Below are 24,815 nucleotides of genomic sequence, written 5' to 3' on the forward strand. Positions count from 1 at the left end.
GTGTTGTTGAAAGAGACATGGTAGTTGTCTTTAGTTTATATAAGAGCACAACATTAGGCCATGAAAATAGATTAAGCCTTTCCGGAAGTCAGCTTAGATCTGATAATGTGAGAATTTTTTTTCCAATGTCTTGCTTGTTTCAGAAGTGTATGAAGGGGAATCATGCGAATTATGGTGTATATATCTTGTCCTTATCAATGGTCCACTTTTGATAAGTTGGTTAGGAACCTTCAATGTACTTAAGGATTCGATCAAATATATATCATTTCGATCGGATGAAATGTGTTCGGTTTAATTGGATCATTGCAGTATAATGCATCCGAATTGTGACCAATCTACTAATAATAATATTAATGCAGATGTTTAGTACCCTCCAAAAACATTTTCTGTGACTGTAGGTTAACCTTCATCAGACAGTGCTAGTGCAATTGGATATGTGGCTTGTAAGGTAGTCGCATATTGGAGGAGTCTATTAGGGGTACTAATGGGCTGGTCCATTCCGAGTTGAGCCTACCAGCCCGGATTGGGCCCAAAGCTGGTCCAAGAGTACTAGGCTTATGGAGAATCTGAGTCTAGGTACATTTTGAGGCCAGAAAGGGCCCAAATAAGCTGGGCTTTCTGTGAACCCGAAAGAGTTTAGGGCTTTTTTCCCCACAAATCTTGTTGGACACAGGCTATCCAATGCAGTATTGCTACCAAGTAATTGGCTGTACCTGCCATTGGATTTTGACCAATAAGCAATCTATTAAAAGTGTCTAGCTATTTCTATCCAAACATGCATTGCCTTCTTCTTCTTCTTTTGTTGATGTTGAGAAAGATGTAGAGACAATATTATGGTTTCTTGCATCCATTTAATGACACGACAACTTCTATACTCAAATAGTATCGAAATAACATGAAAATTTATCCCAACAGGAAATATATATATATATACATATTTGAAAAATACTCAACTCAACTAAGCCCTAGCAGTTAAATCAGGTTGATGATTTTGATCTCTTGGTTTTCTTGATCTCCTGCCTAGAATCTTCATTTAAATCATCTTTCTAATTTCTCCTTGATCAGCTCATCATCTTTACCGTACAACACTTGTAAAAGTAATTAAAAACTTGTAAACTTTGGAAAAGGCAAACAACTATTAGAAATTACATACTACTAGCTATTGTTATATCATAAAAGAATACTATATCTGCAGTGCATTTGTGTGTATATGGAGTAAAACTTTTGTGTTTAGCTAGTAAATATTTTGCATGTATAAAATATGTATAATATTTTTTTTGCATATTGTATTAAAAGATGTCATGGGTAATTATAAAAAAAATTGTATGAAATGGAAAATTATTTTACAAGCACTACACATTGATAGGTATCATCTTACGTCATACATTTATGTTATCATCACTACTATGAAAGCTAGTTGTATAAATTTATGATATAATTACCATGTAATGTTTGACTAATCAAGTCTTGAACTATATTTTTTAAATAAAATAATCATTATAGTGGATGTTAGTAGTTAGTAAAATGAAAAATAGTAGAACGATTGTGTCCATTTTTATAAACAAAATACTGGGGTTGCCACTGCTAGAGTTTAAATCCTAATCCTCTCAAATTTGAAAAAGGATGCAAACTAACTAGAGGTGTATACAATTTGAAAACAAGTGAGCTGGATCTTATTTGAGCTTTAGCTATATAGGGTCAGCTTAAGATTAACTTGAGCTTGAGTCAAGCTGTGGAAACCTAGCTTGAACTCAAGTCATAGATAAATCGAACCAACTATTATCTCACTATCATTGTAACCATCAATGTTGATCTCACCATTATTGCCACTATTGAACTCGCTATTGCCATCTAACTTGCCCTTGCTCATCATCACCACCTTCGACCTCAATGTGGATGTCACCAGCATCAACCTCGACCTCTCCTCTATCGTCCTCAACCTCAGCCTTGCATAATTGGGGATGGGGGAGATACGGGAATCACCAATGATAGGCAGGGATTGGTGCTGTTGTATGGGAGTAGTGGAATCCCAATAACAGGTCAGATTGGGATGGGTGAGATTTATAATGAGAAGAAATTAAAGTGCAGAAACCTTAAGTCTAACTCTAAATTTGATGATGAGGGAGAAGTAAAACTAGTAACAGCAAAAGCAATGGCAACAACAATGGAAGAGGAGAACCATTAGTGGGTGGACCTCTGGAAGGAGGACAGCTAGTTAAGGACTGTGGACCATGGAGGAGGGCCCTTGGTGGGATCGGAAGAACTATGATTTGAAGCAAAAATGAAACATGGATTTAAGAGACAAGGAGAAAGGGATAGGGTTTCACCATTTTAATTATTATTTATCTACCCACTACAATGCTTCAAACAGATAACCAACTTCTAGATAAACAACTTCGATGGTTGGTTTAAATTCAATAGCTACTTATTAAAATATATAATATTTATTTATATATATAAGTATTAAATGAGATGGTTCATGAGATAGAAAATTTATTTGAAGTTGAAATTACTTCTACATAATATCTTGCAATTATTATTATGATGTACAAATAATCAATTATTTACAGTTTTGTATTTTATTATGCATTAATTTGAATGTATAAAAAAGTAAAGTGAAATTTAAAAATGCATTCTTTTATTTTAATAATTATTAAATAATAAATCTAATAAAAGTTCTTAAAATACTTTGTCTCTAATAATTTTCTAATAAATCAAAGTAGAATTTTTTGTTAGTTTTTTCATGCATAACTTGTTTAATAAAATATTTTCAAATGATAATATGTAACATGAAAAATTTGTTAGATCCAAATTAAAGATATGATAACATCGCATTTGGTATTGGTTGATTTGTTTGTGTTCTAGACTGATGATTACTAATGTCAAAATAAAGATCTTAATCTTGCAAAAGATAAATAACCTAAAACTACCTTCACTGTAGGTAAAATATCCTAAAATAATCGCAGAAAAACTAGCATGTTTGTATTGCTTATATAGTGTTCTAGGCTATCATCCAACATGATAGCTAAATTAACCAATTAGTCCCCATCATTTACACTAATGAAAAGAAAAATTGAAGAAAAAATAGCAATATTTTCTTGTTATCGTATTTTCCTAAAATTTTCCCCTTGCTTACTAGACTTCTACATAAGAACACACCTTGCACCATTGTCGTAGTCACCAACTAGGCTAGGGTTAGACACACACATAGAAAGAGAGAGGGAGGAGATGGCATGCTAATGATTATAAAGCGAACAGGTTGCTTGAGTTAAGTTAGGACCCTAGGCCCCAACCTCTCCAAAGGTCTCCAGCACCATCTTTGTGAGGTTAACAGTTTGGAGGTACCACAAGAGGGTGGTGGACCATCACAACAACCCTTGGAAACATGGAGTACTTCCACAAGAACAACCCAATGGTGGGGATAGGGTTGGTGGGCATGTTGACCTATGGCAACATCTTGCAGCTCTAGTACAAGGTTAGTGAGAATTTTTGCAAGATCATCGATACCCACTCAAGACCTTTGATTGCTCTATCATCACCTCATGATAATAAAATCATAGATGACTATAAATTTTAATAATAGTGAGGTTGTTGAGATTGGCGAGGCAGGAGAGCCAGACAATGGAGGGAGGCAACATCATGCAGAGATGGAGCAGTGGAAACCTCATCATTGTTGATGCATCTCGGCTTATTGATGAAGATGGGCTCAATGGTGGTAGGAGTGTAAGGATGGAATTTAAGATGAAGGGATGGGCCGAGGTGAGGTCGATTGTCACAATAGTGGCATCTACAATGAGGACAAAGGGCTCAAGCAACTAAGAAGCAGATAAAGAAGTTCAAGAAAAAAATTACAATGAAGATTTTCTTTATATAATGTTTCTCTCCATTAGAGTATATATAATAGACTTATTAGTTGCCACATTGGAGATAGCTTAGAATGCACATAGATATGCTAGTTTTGTATATGACATTTTCCATGTTACCTTAATATTACTTATAAGGAATTGATTATCTATCTCAAGTAGCATTTTTCGTGTTTTATTTGATATTTTTATAAATTAGAGACACAAACTAATTAGCACAATTGAAGACAAACAATAATAAAAATAATAAAAAGAAAAGTAATCAACCAAATAAGAAGAAGAATAGAAGAAACAACAACAATAAACAATAAAACATTTAAATAAATCTAAAGGCAAAATAATAAAATTCAAAAGAGGAAAATATCCTAGGTTTGTGGGAGAAAAAATCATCTTGCTTGACTTGCTTTTATTGAAAGCACAAATAGCCTTTATACAAAAATAAAAATAGGAGAATCCTAGTCTATGCAAGTGAATATTTAGATCACCACGATTCATAAAGATATGCAAGTATAATACCCAAATTTAATTTTATTAGTCTTTTCAGTTGGATAAAACACAAGTGCTAAGATATTTTTTTGCTTCAATTTACTCAAAAAAATTTAGAAACAAATTATTTAAGAGTTTTATATAAGATTTCTCATTTGACAAATACTAAGAAAAATAAATAAAAAAATAAAGTTTTAAATCCACTAAACTTTTTTATACATCCTTTTCTGAGAGAAATATTTATCTATATATTCAAAATGATGAATAACAAAAATACAAATATTGCAGCTATGTATTAAATTCAGAAATATTTAAAAAATAATATTTTTATTTTTAATATTTAACATAATTATCCATTGGTGTATTTTTGAAGATATTTATATATGTTATGTATATAGAGTCTAGTATAATTAGTGTAGAACACAATTTTTTAAAGGTTTAATATGACTATTGTTATGCATAATTGTAAGCAATGATAATAAAATAACAACTTAACAAAATAAACTCTTTATTTAAGCTACTTTAAGATTAAAATAATAGAGCTATATCTCTCTATGTAAATGGATGGACCATATAGCCTGAGCCTTATTTTATTTTATTTTATAAAATATAAAATCTTAAACAATCCTAATGATGGATTATGTTTTATTTTTTGAATGTCAAAGTGTGTTGTCCTCTTTCTTAAATATTTGATTAAGAAATGTTAATTTTATGATCTAATTTTGGAGAAAGAAAATTTTTCTCAGCCTGCTCAACTTGAATCTCTTAAAAGAATTATGAAAGTAGGGTTTTTAAGTCCTATTTTCTTTTATTGATGAACTAAAATCAAAATACACAACCTTTATTTATAATATGAGGTTTGTTCTCTTACAATTCGGGTTGTACTCTTCTTCTTAATTCTAATAGAACTATCTTTCCTAAAATACATATGATTAGTAGAAATAAACTTAAAAAAATAAAATTATTTAGAGGTAGCTCAACTTTTACATTAACTCTACTTTCTGTTGTTTCACCTAATTTTTCTCGGATTGGGAGATACATCCGGTCAAAATTTATTCGAACAAGAAACTTTCAGTTTGATTAGCCCATTTTAGGCTCCAAATAATAAAATATGGGCTCAGGCGTCACCTCCTAAAGGACTAAGCATCATGGCTTAGATTTTAAGAAATTATTCAATTTAAAAAAATGATCATTTCAATCGGATGTTGTATGATCAAATTATAGCCTTTGAAAATTTGGTTTGTAGCTTAGCTTTTCGATATTGCAACTATAATGCCAACAAGTTGATCTTGTGCTTGTTTCACTGCCTTTGTGAATTATGGGTGGGAATATCCCTAGAAAAAAGTATAGGCCATTAATTCCAAACAAACTCATGAATAGTTTAAGATAGCTAGCATTATGGGTGTAAATGGGTCAGGTCGGACTGGGTCGCGGGTGATCCTGACCCAATCCGGTTCTTTGTTCGGATTCTAATTTTGGATTCATATCTAACCCAATAGAAGATCGGGTAGGGTTAGATCGGGTCCATGACTATAATTTTTGACCTAACGGATCATTTAGGTTGGGTTGGATCCATGTATAATCCGGTCCCAACCCAAAAAATTTGGGTCTGGTTCCGATTGGGTCCCAACCTCATTCAATTTTACAAAATAAACTCAAACCCGAATGTATTCGGCATAGAGACATAGTAACAAAAAATCAAGACCATAACAATCTTCAAGTATTGCAAAGACTCAAAAATTTATCTTATTTTCTGGATAATTCTTTTAAAACCACTTTTCGTTATATTTCTTCGGTATGTTTCAAGAAATTGCAACCCTCATCAAAAAAGAAAGAAAAATAGAAAATTTACTAAACAAAAGTAAAAGGGAAAAAAAATCCAAACTTTCAACTGAAAAAGAAAAAAACAATCGAAGAATCTTAAAAAAAGCTACGGTACCTGATCAGAAGCGACTCCTCCAACGCGTCCATGGTTTCCAGCGGCCCCTTATACTTGCTCTGCACCTCTTTCTTCTCAGACTCCTCCCTATCTAATCCTGATCCCGCGGCCGAGCAATCACTGTTCTGCCCCATCGATGAGTTGCACGACTCCTCTTCCTGCCCTTTCACCGCCCCCTTCCCCGCCGCCACCTCCTCCTCCAGCAGATCAATCCACCACCGCTCCGACGACTCGTAGATTGAGAAGCACTAGATCCCCTATCGAACCCCAAGTCTCGGATCCCATGCTGCCTCTCAAGCACGATCACATCCCTTCGATCACCCAAACAATCTATGCGACTAACTCAAACTTAATGAAACTCTCCACCAAGGTCCACCGAACGGTCCTCCGATCCTCCCAATGCCAAATAACGATTCCTCTCAGCGAGAAAGAAGAAAGAAGACCTTATTCAAATGGGTCGGGTCGGGTCGGGTCAGAATTTAGTAAATTCAGACTCAATCTGAAAAATAGAATGAGTCCAATTTTAAAACTCGACCTAGCCCCACTAGTCCTTTAAATCAAGTGGAATTAGATCTAAGCAGGTTAGGCTCGATCAGGTTACGGTCAATCCGACCCATCTGCAGCTTTAGCTAGCATGCAAAACAATTGAAATACAGTACACTTGACTCCAAATATATATATATATATATATATATATATATATATATATATATATATATATGTGTGTGTGTGTGTGTGTGTGTGTGTGTGTGTGTGTGTGTGTTACACTATTGCAATAAAAAATAAGCTAAAACCTGGAAGTCGACGAAATCAACACAATTTTCAATCCTGTGACACATAAAATAAGGAGCAAAAGAAGCAGAACCCAAGGCAACCTAACCAACAACCTCTTTCAAAATTATTAAACCAACCCATGTTGTTCCGTCAACTAAATGAGCTCTAGATAAGACTAGAAACGCGACACCGTGTGGTGGACTCACACGGCACAGCTACGTTTTCCCAACCGTTAAATTTTTTCCGCTGGCTTCTTCCCCCACGGGAGATCTGCCCCTAACCGACAAAAATAGCAGCTTTTTGCAGAGAGCGAAGGCGCCCCTTGTCTTCCACCATAATTACCAAACTACCACCCCCCCGGCGCCTTTCACGAGGCCGAGCCCCGTCGCAGAGGAGCGGCAGAATCTCCGGAAACCCAACCCCACACGCTTCCTCTCGCGGCCAAACACTATGTCCCTCCTTTTGCCCCATCTCTTGGACATTTTTTACCATCCTGCCACTCTACCCTTGGCTCCATTCCCTTCTGGGCCCTGGTTTCTAAAACCAGGGTTAGCGTCAGTCTCCCCTTCTCTCCCGCTCTCTTCGTTAGGGTTAAGAGTTTTTGGGAGAGCACTTTCTTGCGCTGCATTGTGGCTGGTGAGTGCTTTGTTTTCCTTTTCTTGTTGTCTTTTGATCTTTGTTTCCGTTTCTGGTTGCATTGAAGGGATTCTTGGGTGGTTGTTATGGCAGGTTTTTTTGACTTTGGGTGCTTTTGGGGGCTTTTGGGGGATTTTGGTATTCTTTTTCAGATTTTTTTTCCTGCTTTCATTAGGTGGGAAATTCTGAGAAGTACAGTCCTTTTTCTTACGTTGCTATTCTTTCGCTTTGTAAGATGATTTCCGCAGTGTTTTGGGATTTTTTTTGCTATACTTCTTTATTTAAATATTGTGCTGAATCCTCCTTTATTCTATTTCCATTACTGGGAGTTAGCTTCATCTACTTTGAGTGTCTCAGATTTCATGTTAGATTGAAATTTTATTTTGTTTGTGTCTCATATAGTCAAAGCAGCTGAACTTTCTAAACTCATAGGTGCTGGAAAACCTGAAGGATATTAGCGGGCATTACTATCGTGGTGAAACATACAACTTACTAATTCTGTATTCTAATAAATTTTTCATGCAATGATTGTATTTTTTTGTAAATTTTTCCTCTCAGTATTTGATAGTGGCATGGAAAATAGATTCTTAGTCTGATGAAGTAGTTATTGAAGTTGTTTAAGGAAACTTCAGCTTCTAATAATTACTGTTTGCTTATTTTGCTCAGGCATCTAATTTTGGAGAATTTTCAAAGATGGGCTCACTGCAACCTGCCTTGTGTTGTTTGATCCTTATAGGGAAGGAAGGAGAATCAAAGTAATATAGGACATATGCTATGAATATGTAAAGAACTGAGAGCATTACAAGATGTCTGAGGCAAGGCGGCATTCCGTAGACATCCCTCTTTCAAAAACTCTAGTGGCACTCAAAAGAGTTCGGTCGCTAAGGGATCCAGCGACCATTTCTATGAGCAAGTTTGCAACAGTTGTAGACAATATACACTGGCAAACAAATCCTTGCAGTGGTGCAGCTCTAGACGTAAACAATTGTGATAAACAACTTATAGTTCATTCTGGTAACTGTCATTTGAAAGAAGAAATTGAGGATCATGGAAGTAATCCTGAGTTGGATCATGGCTCGAGAATACCCAGAAACAGAAGTGCTGCTTCCAAAAAATCTTCTATAGTCAAAATTAGAGGCTTAGATCCGAAAAGAACCAAGCTAATTCACAAAACTCGTCGAGACCGACCACTTAAATCACAGAATTCTACATGGGTACAACATTCTGCAAACCATGTGGAAGAGGAAGTGGATTCGTATCGGGAACCAGACTGGGAATTGACCAAGAGGGTCAATGCAACAGTAGTAAAGAAGTCTCATCATGGCAATTTGAGGAAGTCATCCACTGCATTGAGCTGTGTAGGAAGTCCATGCATGTCTTTGAGTGAACCACGGACAAATGCTTCGAGACATAGCACCTTGGGGCGTACGACTGAGGACACCCAAATCAAATACAATGATGTCGTCGATTCAAATTTCAGTGGGTGTGGAATCAGTTACTGCTGGTCAGGAACACCAAAATACAGGGACCGGAATTTTTCTTCTGAAAGTGAAGATCAGGAACAACCTTTGCTATCTGCTGAAGGGACAGAGACAGCTTACAGAGATGCTGCTCCCTGTCCAGCGAGCCCAAGAAGTTTGAGCCAGAAATTTAGACCAAGATCCTTCAACGAGCTAGTTGGGCTGAGTGTGGTTGCTCAATCTCTTTTGCACGCCATATCAAAGGGAAAGGTGGCTCCTATATATCTGTTTCATGGTCCTCGTGGTACAGGTAAGACATCAACTGCAAGGATTTTTGCAGCTGCTTTGAACTGCCTTTCTTTTGAGGATCAAAAGCCATGCGGATTCTGCCGCGAATGCATTTTTGTACTCTCTGGAAGGTCTAGGGATGTCAAAGAGCTGGATGCTGTGAAAATTAATCATATAGCTAGGGTTAAAGCTCTTGTGAAGAGTGCATCTCTTGTTCCCCTTTCCTCGCGCTTTAAGGTCTTCATAATTGATGAATGCCAGTCCCTAAGAGGGGAGGCATGGGCTGCCATTTTGAAAAGTCTTGATGAACTTCCTCGAAATACTGTATATGTCATGATTACTTCTGACCTGGATGAGCTGCCATGTAATTCCATATCACGCTGCCAAAGGTTTCACTTTCCAAAGATAAAGGATGTCGATATGGTCTGCAGGTTGCAGAAAATTTGTATAGAAGAAAGATTAGAGTTTGAGAAGGATGCATTGTGCTTCATTGCTTCAAAATCTAATGGTTCCCTTCGCGATGCAGAGACGATGCTTGATCAGCTTAGCTTGCTCGGGAAGAAAATCACAGTATCTCTTGCATATGAGCTCGTGAGTAATAATCATTAATTTCCATGCTTACTGGCTGTCTTGGTTATCTTTGGTTGCAGTTGCCATGTATATTACATGTCTTCTGCAAGTACTCAGAAAGAAGTGTTGTATTACATTTGTTTCTAATGCTTCTGTGCAGATAGGAGTTGTTTCTGATGATGAGTTGCTCGATTTGCTAGATCTAGCACTGTCTTCAGACACTGCTAATACAGTTAGACGGGCAAGAGAGCTTATGAGTTCGAGGGTTGATCCTCTGCAGTTAGTATCACAGCTTGCAAATCTTATTATGGATATTCTTGCTGGAAGAAGCCAATCAGGATTTTCTGAAGTTGGCAGGGACTTTATTGGAAGACACGCTTGTATGTGTCCTGGCCCACTGGCCGTTACTTATAAACTGTTGGTTTAGTGATTTTGATTCTAAAGGTTTGCTGTGTTATCTGTGCTGTCAACTCGAAACATCCATTTCTTGTTTCCCAAGGGTCTAGTCCTATTATTATACTTATCTCTTTCAGCTCATTCTCTTATCATTAAATGGAGAGTCTGATAGTATCTTACTTAGACCCTAGGTATTGTTATGATGCCAAACCACAGATTGCAGTCAGTCACATCTTATTTAAGCCATACTGCAATCATTTTATTCTAGTCATCCATTGAATGCCATTTGATACCTATTAAATAGTAATTTTTACGTTATTGAGTTTTATTTAAAACTGAAAACTGCATTTCTTACATCTACAACTGATCCTTCTAATCAGTAAGACAGGAATAAAAGGCCAAATAATTATCATTAAACATACAACACAATAAAATCATTTTATACTCCTAAATTAGATTCCTGAAAGAATATAATGATAAAGTTATAGTATTCATTGTTGTTTATCTTTTTTTGGGTAAGAAATTGCTGCGCATCTTTTCAAAATACTAAATTCAATGGACGCGTTTGTTGGAAACATGATGTGAAATCATGTGTAGTGCCCATGTTGCTTATTTCTTGGCATGTTATTTTAAGTAGCATCAGTAATGTTACTTTCATATATACATGCGCACACACACACACACATATGTACGTATGCACGCACGCATGTACGTATGCACGCACGCATGTACGTATGCACGCACGCATGTACGTATGCACGCACGCATGTATGTATATAAAACCACACTTGGCTACACTCAAGTAGATCTCCACTTAGATTCGGGCAGGTATAGATTGGATGATGGGGGTCTCACATTGATGATCCAAGCCGTCATAAGTGATCTACCACCGTTAATTGCTTACATACCAAAAATCATGCGATTCGGAAACCTCTAGCCTATGCATCAAGTAGTCAAAAAATCGGACAATTTAAATTACATTAAATTATATGTGTGTGTTTTTTTAATCAATTGACATATGCTAGGAATCTTCAAGTCACATAATTTGTCATTTGTAAGTAGTTTAAAGGTAGTAGATCACATCCAGTGGTTTGGATCATCAATGTAGGATCTCCATTGTCCAATGTAGACATGAACGGATTTGAGTGGAGACTCACTCAAGTATAATCAAGTTCAGCTCTCTCCCTCTCTCTCTTTATATATATGTATATTCATTTATTTATTGATAGGCATATATTTTTTTTAAAACTGTAGATGATTTTGGATAGATTTTTAATTAAGGATGTAAATGATTTGAACCTTTCTATTTGTTCTCTGGTATAAAATTCAAGTTTTTATATAAAAAAATTTAATTTAAAAGCCATTATATGTGCTTTTTTTTTTTATTCAGTAAAATCATTATTCTAGGACCTCTTAAGTAATGGTAAGATTTCTGACAGCTTTTTTGCGAAGTTAAGGTTCAATAACTTCAGTTTTAGTTTTGGCTTCAATAGAACAGATTTGGTTGTCTTAGCTCCAATTCTGTTAGTTTAGGTTGAAAATCATTAAAAAATAAAAAAAATTCAGTTAGTGGTTTTGCATCAATAAAGCCCTAATGATACTTCATAACATATAATGTCAAGAAATGTGAGCACATTACTTTTTTTATTGTTTGATATCAATCTAACACATGGCAATCCAGATGTCAAGGAGATTTGACTATTAGGATAAGGAAAACTGTATCTAAAGATTTTCCTTCTAAATCTCTTTAGAAGGTATTGTAGCAATGCATCTAATCTTTTCAAAACTTGCAAAAGCTTTATTTAAACTAGATACAGTGGTTTCTTGCATTAGGAAAGGATAAATGGCTGAATGGAAAAAAGAGGCATAAAAGGCTCATGCAAACACTGGACTAGGACGCATCAATTGCTAGCCTTACTTTTTGTCTAATTTTGGCCTAAGCTGAAACATTTTGGTTTTGATTTTGCAATTTATGTAAAATTTTAGAGCATTGTTTCTGTAAAAACATTTTAGTTTTTTTTCTGACTTTTCTATTCTTTTTATATCTTGTATTATCCTAGCTTTGGCACATGATTTAGCCCATATTCTATGAGTGTCTTATCAACTAAGGAAATGACTCATTTCAGCCATTTGATGACCCATTCAAACATGTAAGAAGCTGATCAATCTACTCATCTACCTGATAAGTGCAAAATATTCACTTTTGGGCATTGTTGGCATCATGACCAAATTGCTCCAACCATAGGCACATTTTTAAACACTTAAAGCATACAATTGGTGTCCGCATTATATCTAGCAGTGTTTGGATGATGTTCTTGGAGACCAGAGGTTTAAAAATTACCAAATTGTTTAAAGGTTGAGGGCAAATTGACTGATTTGAAGGTTGCAGGAACTCCTTTCTTTGTCAAAGCCATCAAAAGAACTTCTCCAACATGAGGAATAATTATCCTCCATTCTTCAGTGAAGGCACCTATGAAGTTTCATGTAAATTGAAAGCCTAATGCTGATTCTAATTAAGATCACTGAAGAATATTTTCATCGTTTCACCATTTGATCAATCCTCATGAACCGAGGTCATGGTAAACTTATAAAAGAATAGGCAATCAAGACTTTTTGCCCTGCCTAATAAGTCTATTGACTTTGTTGAAAATGCAAATGACCATATTCTCCTTGCCCTCACCTGCAGCATGTTCTCAACAAAATACATAGAGGACGTTGCCATGGGTATTAAAACAATTTTCAACTAATTGAAAGCATGAAAAGTCTATCGGCTTTGCTGAGCTTGCAAGAGGACTTTTTTTTTTTTTTTTTTGCTTTTTCATTATTTGGATTTGTCATGTGAGGACCCGTGCGGGCATATGTTTTGTTCCACATCGGCTATGCATTTGGGTAGAGATTAGGTACTTATATAGGGTCAAGAAATCCAAATAACACCTTTCAGTCAGCTTTTTGGATTAGGTCCTAGGTTATTAACATAGTATTGGAGCAGAAACAATCTATGGCCTATGTGGACTAGGGGACACTGTAGTATGAGCTAATTTGGACTAACCATGAGCTGATCGTGGTATTTGTAACTAGATTTATAATACTTATGATTGGATTTAGGTGGGTTTGGACTCGTAGCCTAGCAAGGATGCCGGGGCTTAAATAGGAGGAGCATGTGAGGACCTATGTAGGCGCTTGTTTTTTCCCACATTGGCAATACACTGGATAGATCTTGGGTACTGATACAAAGCCAAGGAATCTAAATAACATCTTCTGGCTAGCTTTTCTGGATGAGGCACTAGATTGTTAAAACAACCAATTGTTAAAACAACCATGTCAATGGGAGGAATTCTAGTTTTTATCTCTCATTGACACCATTTCTAGCCTTTTGAGAGCTTTGGTAGTCTATCAACTTCACTAGGCCCATCATGGTATATTTTGTCCTTTGTCATAGGTGCTTTACCCTCACATCCCTCATGATCCTCACCGTAATTTTTGACATAGGAAGCTTAGGAAGTACATTATCTACGAGAGATTGTTACATGACTGTTCCATCTTTTCACTATTTGAGTCCTCTTCGCAACAACCAAGGCCATGAGGCACCTAAGGACTGGATGCAAGCCCCCTACCTCTTTCAATGAGCTTCAACATTAATTTAGCCTTGCTAGAAGACATTTTCATTATGTCTCTGTATGAGTTTTATTCATAAAGTCACCCAATAAATGCCATGAGGAAATCAAAGGAGAAACAGTCAGCTCCTTCCAGTGAGTGTTAGTACAATTTGCAATCCTTTGGATGCTTTGGAAGTGTATCAAATTCACTAAGCACATCAAAAGACATTTTTCATCAATTGACATAGTTAGTCTTTGCCTATATAGGAGAAGATCTTGTCTTAAGACACTTCAACTTCATCACTTTAACATCATCAAGGGATCTTGCTGGGCTTCTTTGCCATAAACTTTTTGAAATGATGTCATTTAGTTCAATGATCGGCTTCTGGTCAACCCATGGCTGAAAGATAATTATAAACCTGAAGACTTTGTAAGGAACATGAAAACTCCATTCTACTTATTAATAAGTGAATTGCTTTTACTGACAACCTTTTCGCCCAAATTATCATGATAATCCTATTGTCCTTAACTATTTAGCATGACAGATAATGCTGATTACTTATCATCATCATGTGATGAAGAAAGCCATGATCTATGGCAACATATACATAACCACAACAATGGCCTCCATGGGAATAAGCACCTTAGGCCATGATCACTTACTTTAAGGACCTAATGACTTTCACTCAATTGCGAAGACTTGAAGAAGAATGTACTTGACTCCTGAGGATGCTTGATGAACAAGCACTGAAAATGAAGGTCTTTGGTCTTAGGGCCTAGGAACCCAAATATTAGGGAGGGGACGAAAAAGCAAATCCCATTTCTCCACTTCTTGTTTAGCTGATTTTCATGCTCTGCAGTGTTTTAGGGGGCTGCGGTTTGCATTAGTCAAGGGACCGCAAGCACAAATGCAGCATATTGGCACATGTGCTGTTGGTGTTTTTCTAAAATATCTAGAGAATAAATAAAATACATGAACATATAATAATAACAAATAATAACAAAAACCTTTTATAAGAACGACAGCTAACATTTAGTACTTATTACTACTAGTTAGTGCAGTATTTATATCAATTATTAAAAATACCCTTAATGGGTTCCATCCAAATCCATCTTGATTGTATGGGCAAACATGATAATGGACTGCATGCTGGGTATGCAGTGCAGTCAGAGGACTGCATCTCCATATGCACCACTTAAAATGCTAATGCTGTGTGTAAAAGATATGGAGTGAGTCAATAGAAGGATGTTGGAAGAAGAATGGAGATTCTAGGATTGGATATCGAGTTTATAGCATAGTGAAAAACATGGGTGTTGGTTGATACCACCAATCAACCGCATGGCATGTATTATAACATTATTTATGCAGGGCTATCTTTGAGCCATTTGTTTTTTGTTCTTTTCTTCCCTCAAGGCAAGCCTCAATGCTGAAATAATATGAGAATTTGTGTATATATTTCATGCTATCCACCCAAAGGACAGTTGGATTGGGGCACGCTTGACCTGGCCTGAAGGATCATGATTTTGGACCTGAACCCAATCCATTAATTGATTAGGTTTTTTTTTTTTTGGGGGGGGGGGGTCATAGAAATGATTTTAGACCTAGCAGGTTATTTAGTTTTCATGAGGGTCAAGTATTAGCAGGACTCGACCCAAAATGTTCAAGTTTGCCGGGGGTTGGTGGGGTTGGGTTTGCAGTTTGAGGCACGCATCTAGCTGTTCTTTTATAGCTAAAATATAATAACTGACAAATAAATATAAAATTACTAATAAATAAATAAAACTAAAAACAACCAACTTAAACTTGAACTTTCATTCAAAATCTTTTAATTTTATCCAAGTAATTGATCATTCTTAAGTTTACAAACTATGATTTTTTAATATATTCATATTAGTAGAGGCCAATCTAAATGAGAATCCACCAAAAAGAACAATGAAATATGAATGTTTAAACATAATTAAGTGAAAATTGATGAGAAAAGATATAGTTGTTGAGATGAAAAAGGGGAATTAGTTTAAATGACAATTCATTCAAGGAATTGCGAAAGATATTTAGAGTGAAGGAGGAGGTTTATATGATTCAAGTTCTTAGGTTGGGCTGGATTGTGCCCATTTTTTGTCGACCCAATTTGACCTAGATGACATATGGCCGGGTTGGGCCGGGTTGAAAATTACATGATCTAGACCCATTGGACCTTAGATTGGGTCTAATTTTTGAACCTGAGCCAACCCATAGGTCTTCAAATACAGATCGGGTTGGGACTTGGTTTGGTTATAGGTTACTCGGCCCATTTGCAGCCGTAATTATATGTTACATAAATCAAGCTGATGTAGGACATTCGAGGAAAGAGACCTTATTAGGGTTTGGGATAAGGTAGAAATATATATCTTGCAAGAATTTCAAGTTTTAAGATATGAGTTTTCCATAAAACTGAACTAAAAAGGTTATGTTTTAAAAGTAAATAGGTAATGGATGATTACTATCTAACCTAGCCTTCTAGGGTTTAAATTGGGTTTTTAAGGATTTATGCCAAGGTTTGCCATACCGGTCAGTACCGGTGCATACCTACTGTACCATACCGGTATTGAATTGGTACATGATACGGAGGAGCATATCTACACTTGATACGCCGAACTGAGTACCATATCGAGCATACCGACATTGTAATAAGATGGTACTTGTACGGGGTCGAGTATCGAGATGGTAAATTTTGGTTTATGGAATTAAATTATTGAAAAAAATGCTTGTTGGAATGTCCTGGAAAAGAATCTGCGATGTATATGTTATGAAATATCTTTGTGACATAAAATGATATTTTATATGAACAATAAGAGACGAGGTGGATTATTAGTAGAAGGAAAAATAAAAAGGAGAGAAGGAAAAAGGTAGAGGGAAGAGGAAGGAGAGCATCGAACTTACCCCGAGATCTAGGAATCACATCTAGTCTTTGAAGTTCTCATACCTCCATTGTAGAATTACACCACAAAAGTAAATACCAAATGAAACATCCCTTAGACACAATTCAACTCAACTAAGTCTTAATCCCAAACTAGTTGGGGTTGGCTACATAAATCTTTTTCCTCCATTCAGCTCTATTTAGGGCACTCTTTTTGAAATTGTAGCGATGTCGGGTCCTTCCTTATACTTGATCCTATGTGATTTTTAGTCTACTGCTACCTCTCTTTCCTTCTTCATGTATCAAATCAATCCTTCATGCCATTGCATCCCTTAGTCTACATTGTACATGTCCAAACCATCTAAGTTGTCATTCCCCCAATTTATCCTCTATTGGTATTATCACTACTTTTGTACAAATGACTTCATTTCTTGTTCTATCTTTTTTTGTGTTGTCTCACATTCATCTCAACATTCTCATTTTGATCACACTCATCTTGTGCACGTGTTTTAACTATCTAACATTTTGTATCATAAAGCATAGCTAGTCCGTATAGCTATCCTATAATATTTTCTCTTCAACTTGGTAGGTATCCTGCGATCATATATTATCTTAATTGTACTCTATTTTAACCACCCTAACACTAATTTTATCACGATTATTCTCTCCCTGCTCTCGTAATATCTACAATCCCATTATATAAGCTCTTACATACAGCAACTCCTACTCCATAAAGAAAATATCCCTTACATTAGTCAATTGTCCAACTCTGTTCCATAAAACATTAAGGCCCTTACATATAACAAAGAAAACACCTAATAGCACTTTTTGATTCGCTGGTGATTGTTCATAGTTAGTGTAGTGTGAGCAGTATTATGTGAATAGTACCATGAACAATGCTGTGACCAAAAATTGGGCCTATCAAGTTGTTACATGACATCTATGATCACTTAGTCTAAGTCTTTGGTTCAAAGTAACCCACATATAACCAGAAAAACAAAAAGAATATATATAGAAATTTGACTACTATAAGTAAATCTATAGAAACCATAGTTTCAAATACTGCTGAAATGAGACAAGGTCTGGGACACCAAAACACAGTGGAACAAGACAGGGCGGTGCCAGAGGAGGAGGAGGCAGCGGCGTGGTGATGGAGGAGGCAGAGATGGAGGAGGGGGAATAGGCTCCATTCATGGTAGTTTATGGTGGTTTACAGCCACTCCCCCATTGCCTTGCACGGCCGGGCCAACTGGGGAAGGCAATTGCTGTGCATGCACGAGAGAGAGGGAAATTTTAGGGGTCCGAGCATCCGAAGGAGGAGATGGGGAGTTAGGGTTCCTCCCCCTCTGCTTAATTGAGAGGACGGATTATCTTCAATTGGCATATTCTAGGCTTTAAAGCCTATTTCTGGGCTTTAATGGCCCATTTTACCCTTCATAGACCCACCACATTCAACCTGTGTCTGCCCCGAGTGTCCCAAGTGTTCAATTGAAATATTGGCACACCCTCGTACCAAGGTGTTTAAAACCCTGAAACCAGTTTGGATCATAATGCAATTTTGTATCTCCATTATGAGCTTTGTAAGGGTCTTATGTTAGGAAGGGTAAACATGAATGAAATTTCGGCTTCTAGTGCATTCAGTCCGCTAAATTTTCCTTTTTTTTGGTGGGTATTTTTTTTTGGTGGGTCTAAATTTTCCTTTTGACTCCTTTATAGTTTGAACTCTTTTTAATAGGACTTATAGTACTGAACTCCTCTGTGGTGCTGCATGTCAAAACTGAGTTTCTTATTTCTTGCAATTTCCATCGCAACAACCATGTCAGCTTTCTTCTGGAACTACACATTTGCAATCTCCTGAGCATGCACACATTCATGTGGATTATATCTGTTTCATATATCTTTAGCGTTTAGTGTTCTACATATCTTTGCATAAATCCTTGGAAATTGGTTCTTATACAGAGTACTGATTTTTATGTAGTTGCTGAGATTGGCATGCAGAAACTGAGGCATGCATTAAAAGTTCTGTCTGAAACTGAGAAACAATTGAGGGCATCAAAAAATCAGTCCACATGGCTTACGGTTGCTCTTTTGCAGTTCAACACTGGAGAATCTTCTCCTCTAATGGAAATTAATGATTCACAGGCGTATGCGAGAATAACATACATGAGAGGTAAGAGGTAAAATTTAGAGCATATTTACCTCTAGGGGAAAAAATTCTTTGTAATACTCACTGTTCGACTCCCAGAAACTAGCCATTTTTTGTGAGCACCAAATCTCTGAACTCTGAGATTCTCAAATTTTGGAAATGAAGGTGGCTCGGTTATATTTCTAATGATAACATATATTATGCAATATTATTTGTGGAACGCAGATGACAAGGTATCAAGCATATCTTCACCAAGGGGGAGTTTAAAGAGCTCTGCTTGTTACACGTGCAACTACAACAAGTCAAATTGTTCAGAGAGACATTGCAGCAGAAAAAAACTGGAAAACATCTGGAAGGAAGCCTTAATAAAATGCCAATCAAACTCATTAAAAAACTTCTTACATAAAGAAGGGTACTTATCAGCAGTCTATGTCAATGAAGGTGATTCCACTACAATATATGGCAACTTACTGCTTTGTATCTTAAATACTTGCATTGATATTACCTCATTTGTTCTGCTGACCATGCGGCTGGTTAGTTAAGCTAGGGCATAGGACAAGCCATAGGTTCATCATTGATGCTGGCTGGTTCAATTCAGAATTCCATGCTGTAGTGTAATTTTTTGAGTTATTTACTGTACATAACAATAGTTGAAACAACTAAGATGCCCTATGGTTGAAGGTTCAATAGGTGCTTTCATCACATTGAGAAGATGAACATGTTTTTAATAGTCAAAGTGCTATAAATCTTGCAAGGATTCCAATGCCAGGGCTAGCACACATCAACATTTAGTATACTGAGTTGAGAGAGGTTGCTGATGAGGAAAATGGCATGATTCAATTACAGAATTCTCTTAAACAAATGTTGTAATGGACATGAGGAATTTATAGTGATACTGAACAAATTTTGGCGATAGCCTATTCTTGGCAAGTCTTTGTTAAAGACCTGGTGATAAAGGTGATGATATGAGAGAGAGTCATGGAGTACCTTTTGTGCACCAGCAGAAAGGACTAAATAAGAAATAAATTGAGTTGATAGGATGTTTTCTCACACAATTTGAGAGACTCTTTTCTTCTTTTTAGGGTCCACATGTTTCCTATGGTTTTGTGTTTGATCTAATGGGACGGTTGATTTCCTGATTTTGATTTTTCCTCTTGAAATAGATGTTATGGGATGTCTTCTGAAGGGTTTGTGTTTACATCTTGACAGGCTTCTGCTAGAGTTTCAAGAGAGCTTTCTTTTCAGGGTTTAGTGCATGATTGCTCTTGTCTTTAGATTAATAGGAGTACTCTGAGGTACTTATGATAGGAAGAAGAATAATTACACTGAAGACTCTCTCTCTCTCTCATATCTATAGGATTTTGTTCCAATGATGTAAAATTCACTTCTCTTCTTTTACTTTTTACTCTTTGATTACCTGTGTTCTCTTATTTGGCTTTGCATCTTGTGGTAGGTTTGCCATTAGAAAGTTATGTACGGTTGCTTTATGGTTCAGCACAATACTAGAATATGAAATTCCCATTTTACACGTAGCATAGACAATATCCCCTCATTTATAATGCCTCTCCACAATTTGATTATGCGGGGAATATGTAAAACATAGAGTTGTCTAGGATTTCAAAGTAATACCAAAATTAATGATTTTTTTATCCCTAAGAGAAACTGCGAAGAATAATGACCATTTAAAATTAACTATTGATAATCTGTTGCTACTTGAAGAGCAAATTTTTCTGGAAGGTTCACCAATATGGGTTTGACTAGTCTGATCTATTATTGGACTCTTTGCATTTACTTTTAGGTTCCGATGGCTGTTATGGCTGAGCTTTTGTGGCTAATGCTGGTATCCTCTGTAAGTTTTGTTACATATTGTCAAATTCCATTTCATTATTAATTTCTAAATCATAACCTGCAAAATGGTGAAAATGGAAGATCGGTTGCTTGACTTTCCACTGGGTATAGTCTGCTTTACTACTTTACTATCATCTTTGCATTGCTCCTAAGATTATTTTGTAACGCTTGTCTTGCATATCATCTATATAGCTCTCTGGCATTATTGCATTACAGAGCAAAGATGTAATGTGGTTTGAAGTTTTGCATTTCTTTTGAGGATGTTTAACCTATTAGAATGTTTCAGTATGTTTAAGCGTTTGCTTTCTTGAAATTTTTTTCTTGGTAAGAAGGCTATAGTTTGTAACATCTTCAAAATTTCAGGTCTAGCAATTGCTGAAGTTGAATTCTGTCATCCTGATCATGTATCCAGGGCAGAAAAATCACAGAACCTAATTGCAAATCTACTTCAGCATGTTCTGGGTTGCAATGTAGATATTAGAGTCAAACTCGTCCCATCATCCATGAGAAGGGATGCCAAATGGAAGAAGCTATCATTTAGTTTGCTGAGCTGTTCTGGTAGGAAGAAAGAAAATTCAGATTCAACAGTATCAGAAGATGAAAATGAAACATCTGCAGGAAGAGAGACATCTTTCAAAGTTTATTTATCTCATCATGGGCAGCAGTTGCCACCTCAGCAGTTTGATTCTAAATCAGTGCGTGACTTTCATGACACAAAAGCAGTCACCATTAGAAATGCTGAAGGGAATGCTCAAAGCATTGAAACTACGGCATCTGATAGATCTGTACTAGATGACCTGTCAAAAAGATGCAAGTTAGAATCTGACTTATCAACGGAAGTAGGTGAAGATGTTCCATATGTTAGCATTCAAGAACCTGAAACTCAGCCGAGCTGTTTTTCACGGACATTGAAACTTCAAAGAAAGTTATTTTCATCTAATGGTTCTCATACAATCTGTTTAAGGGTCCAACCACACAACAAACTGGAATTGTCTGTTCCCAAGAGGGGAGCATCTGAAACATATTTCTGCGCATATGATCCTTACAATTTACGTTCTAGATCAAATTCGCAAGTCACCTGCAGTTCTGGTGAAGATAATCTGTAAGTGATCTGATAATTTTTGTTGTATTTTTCAAGGAAGTATTTATATCAATATTTTTTGATATATTGAAAAATTGTATGTCTTGTGAACTACATAAATTCCACCATTACAGTAAGTCCATCAAGCAGTTCTTTTTGGTTCATATCAAATTATGACTCCTCAAATGACAAATGTAATTTAAGTTGAATTCACAAGCATCCTCCAATTTTGGGGGAGAAATATGGTGAGTGGAATGAAGCATCTTGTCATAATGTTGTAATGTTGTGAGTGCTTTCTTGCATTGCATCTCTAGGCAGATCCATGTGCCATGAGCTTTATAAATTCCACCTATACTGTAAGTTAATAAGCAAGTGCTTAATGGTTAACAAAAGTTTTTGAAAATTTTTTTGGAATCCATTGTTATGCAGCTAACACCATTAGTTCAGAAGTCCCTGGATTAGTAAATGAATCAATGCAACAGCACATTTTTCTTAACATTTGTTATGTTTGTTTAAGGTAGCATATTTGCACTTTTCTTTATTTTTATCCACACATATATAACGAGATAAATTGAACTCTATATATAGGTATTCCATTGTTAGCAAAATGATTGCGTGCCAGGTCACAGCTCCATGGTTAGTGTAAAATTTTTGTTCTGACTTTATATATCCTAACTTGGTTCCAACAATAATTTCATCTTAATGAAACACCTATCTAGTTATAACTATTCTCTGCTATTTAAAGTAGGCATCATGTGTATACATTGACAACTCAAATGATTATTTCTGTATTTGTTTCACTTTTTTATGTCGCTTAAAATTTATCTATGCACCTGTGGATGCATTGTGCTTGTAGCAACTATTCCTTTTGTCCATGGTGTTATTTATAAGATATTTGTTGCATGTACATGGTTGAGGGAGTAGTATCAGTTTTTCTGAAATGTCATTTGAAAATTCTCTCTCTCTGCAGAGCAAGTGAAGATTCAAGGTTTAGCTCAAAGTTACTTTGTTGGAGGACTCCCAAGGCTTTCCATTAGAAAGGTAGTTCATGTTTCTTTTTTGAACTATTTAAATAAATTTAGAGAGCTCGTGTTGTTTTAAAGAGGGACGCTAAACTGCAAACACCATGTTCTCTGACATGAGAAAATGCTTTGATGATGCTCACAGAAAAACCCCATACTTCCCCTTCTGGGAAAAACAATGTTCTGACACACGGGGACCACCAAATGCATGGTATTTACTTCCAAAAAGAAATAATTAGGAGGGTTGTCTTCCCCTAGTGTTGTCATCATAGCATTTCCATTCTGAGACCCTTCGGGATCATGATAAAATCGATGTCTGGCATAATAGAGGTCCAGCTAAGTCAGTGCAAGACGGTACACTTGTCTGTAGGCCAAGCATGGATCTCTTTTAGTATCTGACTATAATAAGTTCCTGCTGAGAATACCGTTTCATGAACCATCATGAGACATTGGTATGGAGGTTTATCATCAATAACTGTGTATATTTGTTTTCAGGGTAATGTAATCTACTAATGTTTGCTGATGCATGTCTCCATTCAGGTTTTTTAATGCGGAATTGACGCCAGGAAGCATGGATTGAAAATTGTAGTGCAACTAGGGTAAGTTGGGATTGCATTGTTCTTACAGCCATGGCAGCAAAAATAGCATCACTGAGGATTTTGGTTGAGTATATTTTATCTTGCAAGGACTCCTACAGATCAGTCATGGTACATTGGAGGAGGTGCATCTTTAGGAGTTGCATCCAATTTTGTTTCATCATTTTTTGAGGCACACTTAAGATTTCTACGTGAAACTTGAGAGCTATTTTGAATGATGACTCCCCTGACGAGCTTTTTCTCAAGGAATTGCAGTAGTGTGTGGATGATCCAAGAAGCGTGAGTATGCTATTCTGTAGTTCCATGCTTCCCAGAGCAAAAGAATACCTGGTTTTTAGGTATTTCAACAGGCAGGAAATCTGTAAAGCCATTAGCTAAGAGAAATTGCATTTTCAGGGCTTAGATCATCTTGTTTAGTTTATTTGTTGGTTTATGGACGTTATTATAGATGAACTCCTAATTGGTTGCATGGACCGCGACTGTTATGTATAGTACTTCTTACAGGAGCTTATCATCTGCTACATTTTCATTCATACTGTGTGATTGTGATCTTTATGTGAATTAGAATGCCACCGAGTATGCTATTCTGTAGTTCCATGCTTCCCAGGGCAAAAGAATACCTGGTTTTTTGGTATTTCAACAGGCAGGAAATCTGTAAAGCCATTAGCTAAGAGAAACTGCATTTTGAGGGCTTAGACCATCTTGTTTAGTTTATTTGTTGGTTTATGGACGTTATTATAGATGAACTCCTAATTGGTTGCATGGACTGCGACTGTTTTGTATAGTACTTCTTACATGAGCTTATCATCTGCTACATTTTCATTCATATTGTGTGATTGTGATCTTTATGGGAATTAGAATGCCTCCGAGTATGCTATTCTGTAGTTCCATGCTTTTTTTTTTGCTAAAGCTGTAGTTCCATGCTTCCCAGAGCAAAAGAATACCTGTTTTTTTTAGGTATTTCAACAGGCAGGAAATCTGTGAAGCCATTAGCTAAGAGAAATTGCATTTTCAGGGCTTAGATCATCTTGTTTAGTTTATTTGTTGGTTTATGGACGTTATTATAGGTGAACTCCTAATTGGTTGCATGGACCGCGACTGTTATGTATAGTACTTACAGGAGCTTATCATCTGCTACATTTTCATTCATATTGTGTGATTGTGATCTTTATGTGAATTAGAATGCATGCATGAGTGCATGCTCATGCGCGCCCACA

At 36.3% G+C, this 24,815-nt stretch overlaps 1 protein-coding gene across 4 annotated transcripts; it reads left to right on the plus strand.

Moving 5' to 3' along the window:
- Positions 1-7,323: 7,323 nt before the first annotated feature.
- LOC103711591 (AAA-type ATPase family protein) lies at positions 7,324-24,193 on the plus strand. Of its 4 annotated transcripts, none has more exons than XR_015977188.2 (9): positions 7,326-7,698; positions 8,365-10,037; positions 10,177-10,396; positions 18,884-19,075; positions 19,277-19,492; positions 21,263-22,001; positions 22,951-23,021; positions 23,543-23,601; positions 23,700-24,193. XR_015977188.2 is itself a non-coding variant. In XM_039121272.3 (9 exons), exons 3-8 carry the CDS (start codon positions 8,505-8,507, stop codon positions 23,015-23,017), a joined length of 2,967 nt encoding a protein of 988 aa, XP_038977200.1. In that variant the 5' UTR covers positions 7,434-7,698; positions 8,101-8,173; positions 8,365-8,504; the 3' UTR covers positions 23,018-23,021; positions 23,543-24,193. The 4 variants fall into 4 exon arrangements, 3 of the variants coding, with proteins under 3 accessions (XP_008796024.1, XP_038977200.1, XP_038977201.1); XM_039121272.3 differs by adding an exon at positions 8,101-8,173 and having other exon boundaries at positions 7,434-7,698; positions 23,543-24,193; XM_008797802.6 differs by having other exon boundaries at positions 7,324-7,698; positions 23,543-24,193.
- The last annotated feature ends 622 nt before the right edge of the window (positions 24,194-24,815 follow it).

The sequence above is a fragment of the Phoenix dactylifera genome, chromosome 4, assembly GCF_051530095.1.
Source record: "Phoenix dactylifera cultivar Ajwa chromosome 4, Ajwa_hap1_PhDact_Kaust_v1.1, whole genome shotgun sequence".
NCBI classification, from domain to species: Eukaryota; Viridiplantae; Streptophyta; class Magnoliopsida; order Arecales; family Arecaceae; genus Phoenix; species Phoenix dactylifera.